At 43.3% G+C, this 15,504-nt stretch overlaps 2 protein-coding genes across 4 annotated transcripts in view; both read left to right on the forward strand.

Annotated features, from left to right (window-relative positions):
* The first annotated feature begins 78 nt into the window (after positions 1-78).
* Positions 79-6,050, forward strand: rexo4 (REX4 homolog, 3'-5' exonuclease). 2 transcript variants are annotated; one of them, XM_029456526.1, is made up of 9 exons: positions 79-368; positions 490-851; positions 939-1,085; positions 1,238-1,431; positions 1,558-1,646; positions 1,733-1,807; positions 1,926-2,000; positions 2,128-2,261; positions 5,367-6,050. In XM_029456526.1, exons 1-9 carry the CDS (start codon positions 114-116, stop codon positions 5,389-5,391), a joined length of 1,356 nt encoding a protein of 451 aa, XP_029312386.1. In that variant the 5' UTR covers positions 79-113; the 3' UTR covers positions 5,392-6,050. The 2 variants fall into 2 exon arrangements, with proteins under 2 accessions (XP_029312386.1, XP_029312385.1); XM_029456525.1 differs by lacking the exon at positions 5,367-6,050 and having other exon boundaries at positions 2,128-2,798.
* A 5,140-nt stretch (positions 6,051-11,190) lies between these two features.
* Positions 11,191-15,504, forward strand: part of LOC115024650 (potassium voltage-gated channel subfamily C member 1-like) — a 53,205-nt gene continuing 48,891 nt past the window's right edge. The window contains exon 1 of one of the 2 annotated variants that reach the window (XM_029456419.1): positions 11,191-11,794. The gene's annotated coding sequence lies outside the window, so the exon portion shown is untranslated. The remainder of the gene's footprint in view (positions 11,795-15,504) is intronic. The other variant, XM_029456418.1, reaches the window with a different exon arrangement.

Consider the following 15,504-nt stretch of genomic DNA (forward strand, 5'->3'; position numbering starts at 1 on the left):
GAGACGGTGTTGACCGTTAGTCGTTTAACGTTAAACCGTAACCGAGTGACGCAGCTCTGACGGTGCAGCGTGGCTGAGGACGGGTAACAGACTTCACATACTTTAACCAAAGAATGCAAAATATTTTACCGAAAGTGGCCATAATGCCAGATGTGAAGGAAAAGACAAAAGTGTCGCCTGCTAAAAAACAAGGACCCACATCTACAGAGAAAACCTACACAGTGAAAAAGAAAAGGAAACAGTGGATGAAAGAGAAGTTTAAGAACATAAAGCCACAACCCAAGAAACAAGAGAAAGCTAAAGTTCAGCAGGCAGTACCTCCAAAAGACGGCCTGCAGTTCTCTGCTAACTGGAAGACATTACAAGAGGTTAGTCATTTAGAGAGTTTGTCTCTTGTTAACATGTTGACGTGTCCTATCTGTTCATTAGATTGTGTCCCTTCCAGTAGTTTCCTTAAGATTGTTCACAACTTTGCCAAACTTTCCACAGATGTTAAAGGCAAGTCAACCAGAGAAGAAGCAGCCTATTGCACCAAAACCTCTGAATGGTGCTCTGCAAGAAAAGGAGGCTAAAGAAAAAAAATCTAAAAATATGTCCAAGAACAATGTCTGTCCAGGGCAGACGGACACCGGGAAAAAGGTGAAGCACAAAACTTCTCCTAAAAGTGTTGTCCCCAAGGACGCTCCGGTGAACTCAAAGGTTCCCGCTGTCTCGGAGACAAAACCGTCTGCGGCTCTAAAAAGGAAAAAGGACAGTGGAAAATCAAACGACGAGCAGGCAGCCAAGAAGAAGAAGAAGAAGGAGGAGAAGAAGAAGGAGAAGCCTGTGGATGAAGAGAAGAAACCTACAGAGTAAGTGTTCTGCACTAACTTCTGCTAATATTCAGGTGTTTAGAGCAAGTGTGGCTGCTAACTTCATCTTGTTCTTTGTGTTTGCAGAAAGGACCTCTGGTTTGACGATGTAGACCCTGATGACATTGAGGCTACAGTGGGAGCTGAGGCTGCAGAGATCATGAGGAAGAAGCAGGGCATTCACAAGAACAAGGACACGGAGAGCTCACTGGTCAAGGAGAAAGCTTTTGAGGGGTGAGTGACGACAAAGTCTGTGTCCTTGTATGTGTACATACTTGGCCAATAAAGCTGAATGTGATTAACAATATATGCAACAACAGATCTTACTCAGGCAGGTTGATGTAGTAGTGAAGACTGTCCTCTTATCACCCTGTACCAACCGTTAGCCTCACCAGAGCCGTGGCCATTGATTGCGAGATGGTGGGAGTCGGTCCTGATGGAGAGGACAGCATCTTGGCTCGTGTGTCCCTCGTGAACCAGTTTGGGAAATGCATATATGACAAATATGTGAAACCCACAGAGAAGGTGACCGACTACAGGACAGCTGTCAGTGGCATCCGACCAGAGGACATCATAGAGGGTGAATCACGAAAGTAGTTGTAGTGAACAATAAACAAGTTATAGTTTATTGCTTTTAAAATAGTCTGCATGCACCATAAACTGTCAGGCTATAATTCTATCTGTTGATCTGTTTGCCTCGCTGCAGGAGAGGATGTGCAGACTGTGCAGAGGGAGGTTGCTGAGATCCTGCAAGGCAGAATAGTGGTTGGACACGCCATACACAACGACTTAAAGGTAGCACGGATATAATATCTGAGAAGCAACAACAATCATTTTCAAAATAAATGAAAGCACATGTAAATCTTAAACTCCGGTTTCAGATTTTACTCCTGGATCATCCAAAAAAGAAAATCCGGGACACGCAGAAGTACAAACCTTTTAAGAAGTCTGTAAAGGTACTTACACTTGTTGACTGTGTGCACATGGACCCCACTTCACCAAAGGATCAGAATAAGTGTGTTTTAAAAAAATATATATTATGCGACTGATCTTTTTATTATCTTTTTTTTAAAGAGCGGTCGACCCTCGCTGAAACTCCTCTGCAGAGAAATACTCAACGTTAAGGTCCAACAGGGTGAACATTCATCCGTAAGTCATCGAACACAAAGCACACTTAAAAAAATAAACATAAATGACAGTTTATTTAGAAAACCCAAAATTACAAATAACATCATCTTGAACGGATTTCCTCTTCTCCTCTTCCACCGTCTCCCAGGTCCAAGACGCACAGGCCACCATGAGGCTCTACACAATGGTGAAGAAGCAGTGGGAAGCAGAGATTAAAGCCAGTCATAACAACAGAGACTCAGCGCAGAAGAGGGAGAGAAAGCCAAAGTCTTCCAAGAACAGGGGCAAGAACCTCAGGGGATTATGAATTCATAATCAATCTGCAAGAGGACACCTCTGCACCAGAGCAGACTTGACTAAAAAGAACAGAGATTTCGAAACATGACCATAAAAATCTGATTTTTAACAGGTGGCCCCTCAGACAGGACATTTCAGGGTGTGAAGGACTTGATTGTTTTTGCCAAGACTTGCACTAAAGCGGGAGTGTTCTGCCCGAGCTTCCCAGGCTGTAACTCACACAGGGATTTAAACAGCTGAGAGTTCATGGTGCGTTTAGTTACACTGATCTTTTCAGACCATCATTTCCCAACATGTTTCCCCCCCCCCCAGCCTTCGGAGACAGATATTGATATCATCCTCTTCCTTCTCCGGAGTGCTCATGAGAACTGAAAAGCACACGATCTGTTATTTTTGCATAATGGTTCCAGTGTTGTATGAATTGTGTGTTTTTAGATCTGTGTCTCATGACTTGTTTTGTAGTTTATGTGGTTCCTGGCTGCCTTAAATGTTTAAAAAGTATGAATAAAACATTACAATTTCTATGTAGCTATACTGACATTTGTAAAATGCCGTGAAATAAGTGTTTTTGTCAATGACAGAATTGAAAACATCCAAGTTCAGTCTTACCTTAAACGGATCTCTAAGAAGCAGAAGGTTAAATATCCAACATCTGCTTGTTTTTAGATTTGTAAACTCGCGTTTTCTTTTATCTGCTGCTCTCTTAATAACCTTATGACCCCCCCACAAGATGTCTGGTAGCGTGGTGACTGCTGTGTCTTGTAGTAGGGCTGCCCAACTTAACATCTCAGCAACATCCCAATGTGCGCATGCGCAATAGTCACATCGCAGTACGTGGATCAAGTAAGGTAAATTCACATGTCACGCTACAACTGCTGCTCGATTCAAAAGGTAAACTTGCACTGTTCTCTTTTCCATGCCTAATCGACAGACTGATAGAATATTATTTACTCTGATTTAAGTGTTGTTGGATACACAGAAGTGTTGCATGCACAGCAAACCACCCCTCGCAATCATTCCTGATCAATCTATCAAACAACCAAAGCAGGGCCTACTTGTTGACCACAACCTACAAATGGCTTACAAACCGTAATGTCAGAGGTCTCGCCTGCTGAAACACAAGGACCCCCGTCTACAGAGAAAAGGAAACAGTGGGTGAAAGAGAAGTTTAAGAACATAAAGCCACAACCTAAGAAACAAGAGAAAGCTAAAGTTCAGCAAGCAGTACCTCCAAAAGACGGCCTGCAGTTCTCTGCGAGCTGGAAGACATTACAAGAGGTTAGTCATTTAGAGAGTTTGTCTCTTGTTGACGTGTTTACGTGTCCTATCTGTTCATTAGATTGTGTCCCATCCAGTAGTTTCAGTTGACTGTATGAAAGCTACAAAATGATCATTATGTTTTTCATAATGTTTTACTTTGCAGTTGTTTGTCTTTCCCTTTCTGGAAAGTATTCAGACCCCTTCACGTTTTCCACATGTTGTTATGTTACAGCCTTATTCCAACATGGATGAAATGAATTGTTTTCTCTCAACACTCTACACACAACATCGCGTAATGACAAAGTGAAAAAGGTTTTTTAGAATGTTTTGCAAATGTATTAAAAATTAAAAAATGAAATATCACATGTACTTAAGTATTCACACACTTTGCTGTGACACTTGAAATGAAGCTCAGGAGCATCCCATCTCTATTGATCATGGTTGAGATGTTCCTACACCTTGTTTGGAGTCCACCTGTGGTACATTAAATTGATTGGACATGATTTGTAAAGACACACACCTTTCTTTGTAAGCTCCACAGTTCACAATGTAGTTCTGTGCAAAAACCAAACCAGGAGGTCAAAGGAAGCCTGTGGAGCTCAGACAGGGTTGTGTCGAGGCACAGAGCTGGGGAGGGGTATAAAACAATTTCTGCTGCATTAAAGGTTCCCAAGAACACCGTGGTCTCCATCCTTCTGACATGGAAGAAGGTTGGAACAACTAAGACTCTTCCTAGAACTGACTTCCCGTCCAAACTGAGCAATCGGGGAGAAGGGCCTCGGTAAGCGAGGTGACCAAGAACCCGATGGTCACTCTGACCGAGCTCCAGAGATCCTCTGTGGAGATGGGAGAACCTTCCAGAAGGACAACCATCACTACAGCACTCCATGGATCTGAGCTGTATGTGACTCAGACTGTGAGAAACAAGATTCTCTGGTCTGATGAAACTAAGATTCAACTGTTTGGCCTCAATTCTAAACGTCACGTCTGGAGGAAACCATGCACTGTTCATCACCTGTGCAATACCAAAGATGAAGCATGGTGGTGCTGTCATCATGCTGTGTTTTGTTTTTTTCAGTGGCAGGGACTGGGAGACTAGTCGGGGTCGACGGAAAGCTGAATGGAGCAAAGTACAGAGAGATCCTGAATGAAAACCTGCTCCAGAGCGCTCTGGACCTCAGACTGGGCCGACGTTTCACCTTCCAACAGGACAACGATCCAAAGCACACGGCCAAAATAACGCAGGAGTGGCTTAGGGAGAACTTTGTGAATGTCCTTGAGCGGCCCAGCCAGAGCCCGGACTTGAACTCAACTGAACATCTCTGGAGAGACCTGAAAATGGTCGTCCATCGGCGGTGCCCATCCAACCTGACAGAGTTTGAGACGATCTGCAAAGAAGAAAGGGAGAAACTGCCCCAAAATAGGCGCCGAGCTTGTAGCATCACACTCAAGAAGACTTGAGGCTGTAATTGCTGCCAAAGGTGCTTCGACACAGTATTGAGTAAAGGCTGTGATTACTTATGTACATGGGATATTTTAGTGTTTTATTTTTAATACATTTGCAAACAATTCTAAAACTCTTTTCACTTTGTCATAATGTGGTATTGTGTGTGTTGAGAACAGTGGTCGACCCTCGCTGAAACCCCAATATTACAAATAACACTTATGACAACTCATCTTGAACTGATTTCCTCTTCTCCTCTTCCACCGTCTCCCAGGTCCAAGACGCACAGGCCACCATGAGGCTCTACACAATGGTGAAGAAGCAGTGGGAAGCAGAGATTAAAGCCAGTCATAACAACAGAGAAAACCAAAGTCTTCCAAGAACAGGGGCAAGAACCTCAGGGGATTATGAATTCATAATCAATCTGCAAGAGGACACCTCTGCACCAGAGCAGACTTGACTAAAAAGAACAGAGATTTCGAAACATGACCATAAAAATCTGATTTTTAACAGGTGGCCCCTCAGACAGGACATTTCAGGGTGTGAAGGACTTGATTGTTTTTGCCAAGACTTGCACTAAAGCGGGAGTGTTCTGCCCGAGCTTCCCAGGCTGTAACTCACACAGGGATTTAAACAGCTGAGAGTTCACGGTGCGTTTAGTTACACTGATCTTTTCACATTCAAATATTCCCATCATTTCCCGGCATTCGGAGAAAGATGTTGAAATCATCCACTTTCATCTCCGGAGTTCTCATGAGAATCAACATCATTTAGCCCACCAGCAGACCACCTGTTGTTTTTGTAAATGGCCAAAAGGAACATTTTGTTTCAAAACGAAGCGCATCACTTGTATGGAAATGACAGGTTTTTCCAATATGGCGCAACACTAGCTTGTTGACATGATGGAGATGCTGGTTTACAGCAGTAATGTTTGCTGTACTTATTGACTCCCTCATTGAAAGTCCAAAGTTGAGACCCGTATCGTCATCTTTTCTGTTTTTCCTCCAGATGAGTTCTCAGATACATTTGTATTTTGGTTTTGATCTCCAGATAAACATGTTTATCGCTTCGCAATGCGTAAAACTTGAGTTTCATGACACTGTACTTACCTTTTTGGACTGATGCTTCTCACAGCTGCGCAGTTTTCTGTAAATGTGAGTTATGCTTCGCTCTGTGAAAGTGGGATTTAAGCTCCTCGTGTGCCCACAGTACGTCAGTGTGATTTGCTGTGGATGTTTGATGAAGAACTTGCCCTTAATAGTGCAAATGAAACTTTGGCGCAGGTTCCAGGCTTTATGGAGCCCAATAAATCTGGGATTATTGTATCTTCCTCTAACAAACACTTAAGGAAATGGAGCGGTAGCCTTCAGCTTCAGTGCAGTACATGGTTGCCTTTGGTCTCAGAAGCAAATTAACCCGCCCTGGTTATACATATGTTTCATATAATATTTAAGCATCTTAACAAAGACTCTTATCAAACAATCAATATTGAGTTTTAACTTACACAACATTATCTTTTAAGATTGTGCAGCAGAGTTGTGATTGTGGCTCCACAGAGAAGCACAGATGACTCCTCACTGGATTTCCCCTCCGTGCTGCCAAGAACTTTAAAGCTTGTCATGTCTCCCCCTAGTGGTTAAACGTTTAAAGACAAGAGGAAAAGTCAAGAGATACAGAGAAGATTTATTGAATGACATATTGCTGAAGTTGATAAAAGTTTTAAAACATGTTTTATTGAAGGTATCTGAGCGTTACACTGGAAATAGGAATCTAATGATGGAAATACAAGTTTCCGGCTACTGTCACGGTTACAAAGGCGCATATGTTTTGCTATTTTTCAATTTGTAAGTTCACCAACGTCCACACCGCAAACTACAGCCTCCAAAAACATTCTTAAAGTTGAATTTAAAATCTCTCCAAAAGACTTTCAAGAGAAACAAAATATATCTTTCATGAGGTTAAGATTTATTGCAGGACGTTTGTATTAGACTGCATTAGTTTCTGCTCGATACATAATAAACTGGATAACCGAGTGTATTATGAGACGCTGTTCTCTAGAGATTAATCACATTTATGTTTGTTCACAATGTGGTGACAGAGACTAATGAGGGATTATGAACCGGATGCTGTTATTCAAAGTTTTGACACAGCACACTTGTACTGAAAGAGAAGCGAAGACTTGATTTCTAAGACAGTGTTGCATCCTTCACGCTCCATCCTCCCTCTTTCTGCCTGTGTGGCTCCACATGCTGACGGCTCACAGGCGAGCAGAACAGAACACGTCTATTAAATTAGATATTGATGACAAATTTTATTTTATCTTAAATGCGCTCAAAGCATAATTCCATCTCATCTGGCAATACCCTTCCTTTAGTGCCTTTCAGAATGATTTTCAGATCTGTGTGTTGTAATTATGTGAGATAGCAGCCGCAGTTTGGACGCACATTATGTACGTTTGTCCAGTAAATAATCACAGTGGGATGTACTGTCCTTCTAGAACTATGATGTCAGTAAGGTATGGTTACATTTCCATAATAATACAGTATTTATGTCTTTTAATTTGTATATTAATTTGGTAATTAGTTCTGCTCAATAGTGCATAACACGATGAAGCTGTAACACACAGCTCTGGAGGACTGAAGAGTCTCTTTGAATTGTCCTAATAACTGCAGTGCTGGAAATAACTTGGTAATAGGAATGCATTTAACAAATCTCGTGATGGGCTTGGAGGCATTACTGCTGTTGCTAACATGGCACTTTGTTCATAATTAAATAAGACGAAGCTCACGGTCTTCCATTCTACTGCACATTGTCTCAAAAGGGATTAGAATCAATATTAACATTTGTTGTGCGGTGGGTTTTATTCACGCAGCGTATAATCTGCAGCTCTGCAAAGTTTGATTTGTGCGTATTGTTTAGTTCTCGTACCAAAAATGTATTTTAATTCCCCTGTCCATCGAGCTACAGACCAGAAGACCATGTGACGTGGATAGTGGACACTGTTTAGTGATGCACAATATCAATGGAGATCATTGGACAAGTAGTCTTTGCATCCTCGAGGCCGGCAATCGTTTCTGTTTTCTCTACAGTAAAGTGAGAATACACACGGTAGACATATTTCAAATACATTACATAGTAGAAGCTGCTTCTATCGTTTGTATTATATACACATTGTCTTACCCGTACAATATCGATAACATTTACTGGAAGTATTGGTGAACCGACGAGGCCGAGGACACCATCACAGATCTGCTTTTCTTCTCCGTCAGTGCTTGAGAATCTTCTCTTGACCACACAATGTCTCCTCGCGTCTGCCGCTCACTACTTCCTTATGCATGAGCGGCACCATGCAGCCGCCGAGAGACCGGCTGTTGATGTGTCTGTGTTGGCTAATGCTCACTCTCAGGACGACCAAACTTGTGCATTACACTATTTATGCAGGTTGATGAAGAAACACTGTCAGCTACTTTCGGTGGATTACTTCCTGCCGCATCTGTTCTGGTCTGGTGGGCGCTGAGGGGGAACTCACTTTGGTTTTAACAAGCAAATATTTTAATCTCATTCTTGCTAGATGGAATCGCTAGCGTGTATCATTCTTAGCTGATACATGCGGGCGGTGCAGGCTCTGTGGTCGGCAGGTCGGCAATGCTGCTCTGTTGGTCGGCCGTCCCACCACTTAGCTCCAGGCTAAAATATCTCCACAACAATGGGACTAATTGCCGGGACATTTTGTCCCAGACATTGATGTTCCCCAGAGGATGAACCCAAATGACATTAGTGATCTCCTGACCTTTTGGTTCAGAGTTATAATTCTTTGGTTCTAATGACTTTGGTGCTGTCTCATCTGGCACCATTATTAAGTGGACATTTCAAGTTTATGACCAATACCTGCAAAACTCACATTCCCATCAGCCTCGGCTTTACTTTAGTGATAACTTGCAAATATCAGCATGCTAACATGCTAAACTGAGCTGGTTAACCTGGTAAATATTACCTGCTAAACACAGCATTGTCACAGTGAGCATGTTAGCATGCTGATATTAACATTTACAGTAGCCCTTAGCAAGGATGTGCGTAAGTTCAGCCTTATAGAGCCGCTACAAGGCTGTTGACTTAGTCTTGTTATTGCATTACCTTTTAACAAACTTTATACTAAATACTGTATAACAACTCCTACAGCCCTGGGCTCTGGCTGCTGGTTTAACATCTTGAAGTATGTTAAGAAACAACACCTGTATAAATCATAAATCATGTGTTTGACCAATCCTAGGAGACGCTGCAGGGGTTTGAAGTTTGAGTGACACAGTGCAGAATAGAGTTATGCATTGTCTCCTGAGGGTGCAAAACAAAGCTCTAAACCTCACACTTAGTTGAAGAAGAAGACATACTTTATTGATGAAATACACCCCCCCCCCCCCCTCCACTTATTTTACACATTACACACAGGCCTGAAATACACACACATGCACAGACAGGAGCTTTACACCTGCATTGATGGAGAGATGTCAGAGCGAGGAGGCTGCCAACGGATGAATGGAGCTCATGTACAGAGTGAACAACAATAAACAGAAGTCAGAAGGAGGGGAGCCATCACATGCAGAACAGTCAGATTTAATGAAGAGCATAAAAAAGGTGTAGATCTATAATCCATAAAAGCTGTTGACTTGTTTTGTGTCCTCTATGCTATGAAGAGCCTGAGTTTGTGCACAAACAGCTTCTTTTTTTTTACTTTGTATGATCTACCAACACTCTCTCCCAGCTGACACAATTTCCAACTTTTATGTGTCGGAGTTATTGAAAGATATGGCTCACTAAAGAAATGTAGTGTTTTGTGAGTTATAAAGGCAGTGGCTCTGCGTTCAGCCGTGAGAAGCCTGAACTTTCTCCTGGTGGAGTTTTGCATACGTTTCATTTTGGAAAAGGATAAGACCTGTTTTTCCTTTTTTCCTTTTCAAATGATTAATTCAACAGTAACTCTATGTACTAATTCTAAATGCACTTTAAAAACGTGCATTTCTCCTTTACTCATCCTTTTTCTTTCCGCACTTTCCTCCTACAAGAACATTTTGTGGTCAAAGGAAACTGCTACAGGCACCTAACCCATAGCCCTTTGCCCTTTTACTACTCGTGTAATTTTTATGAGGCGGCGTTGCACTCGACCTTGAGTTCCTTGTCGATAAGTGCATCAGCAGCAATGCTCACCACTGTACTTCCACTGGAGTACAGCTCAGACCTAATAGGTCTCCTGCTAAAACAATGTGTTTTTACATTTCTTGAAGAGGAACACCACCTACATTAAGAATTCAAACATCGGCCTCGGACAGCTTAGTCATTATTTTATCCAACCTGTGAGTAATATAGATTCTGGAGATGCTCCATAGACAATGAATGGAAGACTTTTGTGGACACACAGAATGTGTTTTTTGCTATTTTCATACCCAAATGTTCTTTATTGTTGTAGAGTTATCACCTCTGAAACAGAAAATACATACATACATGTATTCAGAACATTCCCATGGGTGCTGTTAGTATCATCTCTAACATCTTTCCTCATTCATTGTCTCTGAGCCAGACTTTATACTTGATGACATCACATATTTGAGAGAGTTGCTCATGTGTACTAATATTATTACACCATATGAATAAAATGTATGAATTTTGAAATAATCTTGCAGTTGAAATAGTGACATTTAAAAAGGAATAAATCCCTTAAGTGTTGTTGAGAACAGAGAGCCTTCATCAGAACAGTGTCAGTTCCTCTTCTTCTTCTTCTTCTTCTTCTTCTTCTTCTTCTTCTTCTTCTTCTTCTTCTTCTTCTTCTTCTTGTTATTATTATTATTGAACATATTACTCCACACTCACTGTCATATAACCCACCTGCTCCTTTGCTACCACATGACTGCTGATGTCAGACAGAGTCAATGCTGGGAACCTGTAGACAAAATGGTGCGTCCGTCCAGCAGAGCGAGCATGTGTGGGCTATGTAGCCTAAGTGGGGAAGGAAGAAGGGGGGGACGACAACAACAACCAATTAAACAAATGATAAAACAAAAAACAGTATTTCCTCTTATAGCCCGGGTGTTTATTTTTACAGCATATGTATTTATGAAGTTCAGCAGCCATATGATAAATTAGCCTCTGTATTCACTGGGGTCCTCCCACCCCTCTGTCTTGTTCTCTAATCCGCCCACATGGATCGTCTGAGGGAAAATAAATAGTGCAGAAGGTGACGCTCCTCCAAAGGAACAGAGACAAGCACAGAGAGGGAAAGGCAAAGAGAGAGGTGTCTACAGGCTGCATCTCCATTGAAACATTTGCAAGGGGGAGACAGAGGAAGAGCTGAATGGTAGCTTCACCCGGCGCCTGGAAGCGTAGAGACACTGTAACAAAGGCTGGCAATTATTTTTTTTTGCAATAACAAAGAGGTGGGGAGAGAGGGGGCTCTGAAATCGAGGGAAATAGCAAAAAAAAAAAAAAGAAAGAATAAGAAGCCAGTTTTTAGGGGGGACCTCTGCTTCATTTCACCCGAGAGACTCATCCCTTCTGCCATCATCAGCATGACCATAAGCTATAAGTAACATTCGGCAATAACGTTGTCAAAACGAGATTTTCAGCAACAGACGCGCGCAATCCTATTTTTATTTACTCTAATCGTAGGAGAAACCCCCCCCCCCCCCCCCAGATCAACGAAAGACTGGATATTCTGTGAAATAAGAAAAGAGCGATCTAACAAAGAAAACTACATTTTGATTGATCTTTAAGCTTGATGTGCGCGTTTCTGCACGCACTCGAAACGAACCTGAACCAAAAGCAAGTGAGTATTAACCGTGTCTGTGTATATGTCTGTATTTTGGTGGCTTTATTATGCGTTCATCCGTATAATACCAGAGCATTTATTGGCCAGCTCCAAAAGAAGAAGAAAAAAAAAGCGTCTAGCCTTCATTCAACAAGTATCGTTATATCCACAATAACAGCGTTTGTGTTTGGATCTGGAGGAATCAGAATTAAAAATGTTCAAATCATATTGATAAAGCTCTTCACTGTTTGTATTATTATTTCTAGCGGCTTTAATACAAAGAGTACTGCACTTTTACACTGTCAGATTTGATTTATCCACTGATTTGACGCCTAAAAATGTCATTTTAAAACATTCCTCATTGCACAAATTGTGGGTGTTTCCCCATCTACACCACTAGATCAGAGCAGTTTCATGCCTCTGAGGGTTATGTGTGTGTGTGTGTGTGTGTGTGTGTGTGTGTGTGTGTGTGCGCGTGCATTCCTCCTGGCATAATTGTCTGCGTGAAACACTATTTCCATGTGTGTATTGCTTTGTGTGCATGCATTTGTTTTACTTGCATGTGCCTTCAGTGTGTGTGTGTGTTTGTCTGTGTTTGTGTTTGTTCGGCGTGGCAGCACTGTGGTAAGTGTCAAGGCCTGAAATGGAGGGTGAGAGGGACTGACACACACACACACACACACACACACACACACACACACACACACTCTTACACATGCACGAGAGAGGAGCATTAGAGCAGAACCACAGGAAGGACACAGCATCACTGAGATCCAGGAAGGCTATGGGGGCAGCTAAATGTCTAGACGGGGTCTTCTTCCTCTTACGACCCCTCGCCACCCCATCACCATTCCCCTGCATCACACACAAAGTCTGTAGTTTCATAACGTCTCTTCTTCCTTCACTTTTCCAGCACATGCCTCGCTTTATTTCTGCCAACTGGCTCCAGCACGCTCTTCCCCTAATGGGAACTCTCTTCCTCCATTTGCTCTCTCCCTGCTTTCCATCTCCTCAATCCTGCATTGTGAATCTACAGCTGGAGCTATTTTTAGATCGAGGGTAACCCAGAAAACACCCCTTCGATTTTAGCAACAAAAAAAAGCCCTACCCACCAGAGACGGTGGCAGGCTGTCAGAGGATGTCATTGGTAGAGTAGTGATGGGGCTCGAAAGGAGGGCGCTGCTGTTTAAGCAACGGGGGGAATAAATCTATTTTGAGGCTGTGATTGAATTACGCATCCGTCGTGTCCTGGGTTTGTGTGTGTTCCTGCCTCTGACCCTTCCTCTCTCCTTGGCCATGCTGGTTTCTGTCTCATCTCACGTCTTGGTGCCAGCTACAGAGAACTTTTCTGTCCTTCAACTAATTCATTACCTGAACGAGCTGATTCTGTGCGTTTTAAAATCTTTGACCTTGAGACTCACCTCAAGCTCACCTTTCATCATCTCTCGTCTTTGTTCTCCTGTCCTCTCGTTTTTATTTCTTCACGTTCAAACCCTGCTTCTCTCCCTCTCTCCTAATCTGTGACTTCCCATACCCGTCCTCTATGTCTAATCGCTGGCTAGTTCACAGGTCAGGAGTCAGTGCAGTAATACTTCATCCCATTTGTCTGTCCGTGAACCAAATAATTGCACTGCGGGATCATAACGGTCCTAATTATGCAGCGAGGGCGGCGTCATTAATTAGGAGCAGACAGGTTTAAATGACATAAGAGAGTCGGGAGGTGCGCAGGTTAAAGCTATTTGCCAGATTTTAAATACTGAGGGATATTAGCTGGGATTTATCCAGATCCAAAAATAGCATTCCTTCCCGACATGACACAATATCCCCATTGTGCTTTTTCTTTTTTGCCTGCACTCAATGCTGTTTCAGGATTTCTCTGACCTCTCCTAAACCAATCACTGGTCCCAGAAGGGAGTTTTAGTACCTCTTGTTCCCTCCACCCTGCCTCCTTCTGTCACGAGAAAAGTCTCACCCAGTGAGCATGTCTATCCAAACAACCTCAACATTTATCCTCTTGTTGGCAGGAAGGATTTTAGTCATGGACACTGGCTGAGCTTTCAGCTCCATCACAGGCTTCTGCTGGCCTATTCCTGAAAATGGCCTTATGTATTAATCATCCCCAGACAGCTAAAAGAGGCAACCAGGAGCACATCTTTCTTTCCTCTGATAAAAAAAAGAAAAGAAAGGTGGCTGGAGGGGATCATAGCAAGAGCTTCTGTAAAGGTGTTGGTGATTGACCAATATGCAAAAGACCCCAAGGGGGGGGGGTTGGTGCTGAAGTATGTGTGGATTGGTCAGCCCCTGGAGATCTCCACGCTGGTGTTGCTGAGTAGAGGAGCTGCCATTTCCTTTCTGCTTGCTTAATTGATTAGCTACTTAATTCATGTTCTGGGAATTGGTCACTTGTGAGCTGTATTGTGATGAGAAATGTTTTTCTCCTGTGTGTGCATCAGCTCTTACAGCTACTGGGTCATTGTGTGCTCTCACTCTCTGGTTTCCTCTGCATACGCACCCTGTTTTTTCTTAGCTCCATCCATTCATGATATTCCTCTCAATTTCATTGTTAATCATTCAGTTCATACGCCGCCTACCTCTCACCACTATTTCACATGTGCACACACCTGATCTGGCTTCTTCTCTCCTGCACCGTGAGGTGCAATGACAATTTGAGGGGGGAGAGGACACTGTGTGGTGTGACGCCGCACTAAAAGGGGAGGTGACCGCAGTGCTTTCACCGCGCTGCAGTGCCTCGCTTTCTCCTGTTGGGGTCTCCTCGACACTGGGGAGTGCGAGAGAGAGGAGAGGAGAGGGAAGATCAGGTAGAGATGAGGGGGAGAGGAATGAGGAAAGGAGGGAGGGAGGTGATATGGGTGGAACAGCGTGAAGCCTTGTGGTTACATCCTTTGATGTGGTAGCGGGTGGGAAAAAAATGGCTGCGTACCAGAAACACAGACGTAATTCTTGCTATCTCTCTCTCTCTTTCACACACACACACACACACACACACACACACACACACACACACACACACACACACACACACACACACACACACACACACACACACACACATTAAACACTTGCCTGCAAAGCCCTCCTTTTCCCCAGTGATTGCCACTAAGCTCGGCTGTATGTCCGTTGTACATCCTTACACTTGTTTTCCTTCCTCTCTCTTTATCAATCCACTGTTTCCTTTCCTCTTATTAGTATTGCAGACCATCCCCAACCCCTCCTCCTCCTCCTCCTCCTCCTCCTCCTCTGACACCTTGACAGCCATTCAGGTGCTTTCCAGAGCCACTGCAAGGTCTTTTTTTGTCTTCTCTGTCTCCTCCCCCCCACCTTTTTTTTCTCCCCTCTTTCATTTTCCCCCAGATTGCTCATGCACCTCTCTCCTCTACCTTTCCCCCACCTACTCTCTCCATCCTTGTCTCTCCCTCTCTTTCTATCACCCCTCCTTCTCAATCTCATCTCCCTCTCCCTATCTCCCCCTCCCTATCTCCCCCTCCCTATCTCCCCCTCCCTATCTCCCCCTCTGTGATTGGTAAAGGTTTTTTTCTTTTTCCGCCAACTGCTGGGTCTGTTCCGCATAGTCAGCACTCCTCCAAATTCCTCCCTTGCCTTCTCTATCTGTCTCTCCCTCTAGTGTGCGCACTCCTCCCCTCCCCCCGGTTACTGCTGCTGGTACCTCACAGTCAATGCATCCCATAATCCCGTGCTCCCTCCCCCTC

Source organism: Cottoperca gobio, chromosome 19, assembly GCF_900634415.1.
Source record: "Cottoperca gobio chromosome 19, fCotGob3.1, whole genome shotgun sequence".
Lineage (NCBI taxonomy): Eukaryota > Metazoa > Chordata > Actinopteri > Perciformes > Bovichtidae > Cottoperca > Cottoperca gobio.

Bases quoted from the DNA above. Each gene is read 5' to 3' on its own strand.
- rexo4 (XM_029456526.1), top strand. From the start codon at position 114: ATGCAAAATATTTTACCGAAAGTGGCCATAATGCCAGATGTGAAGGAA. The intron at 852-938 runs GTAAGTGTTCTG...TTGTGTTTGCAG, and splicing joins GAAGAGAAGAAACCTACAGA to AAAGGACCTCTGGTTTGACG. The intron at 2,262-5,366 runs GGGCAAGAACCT...TTCCAAGAACAG, and splicing joins CCAAAGTCTTCCAAGAACAG to GGGCAAGAACCTCAGGGGAT.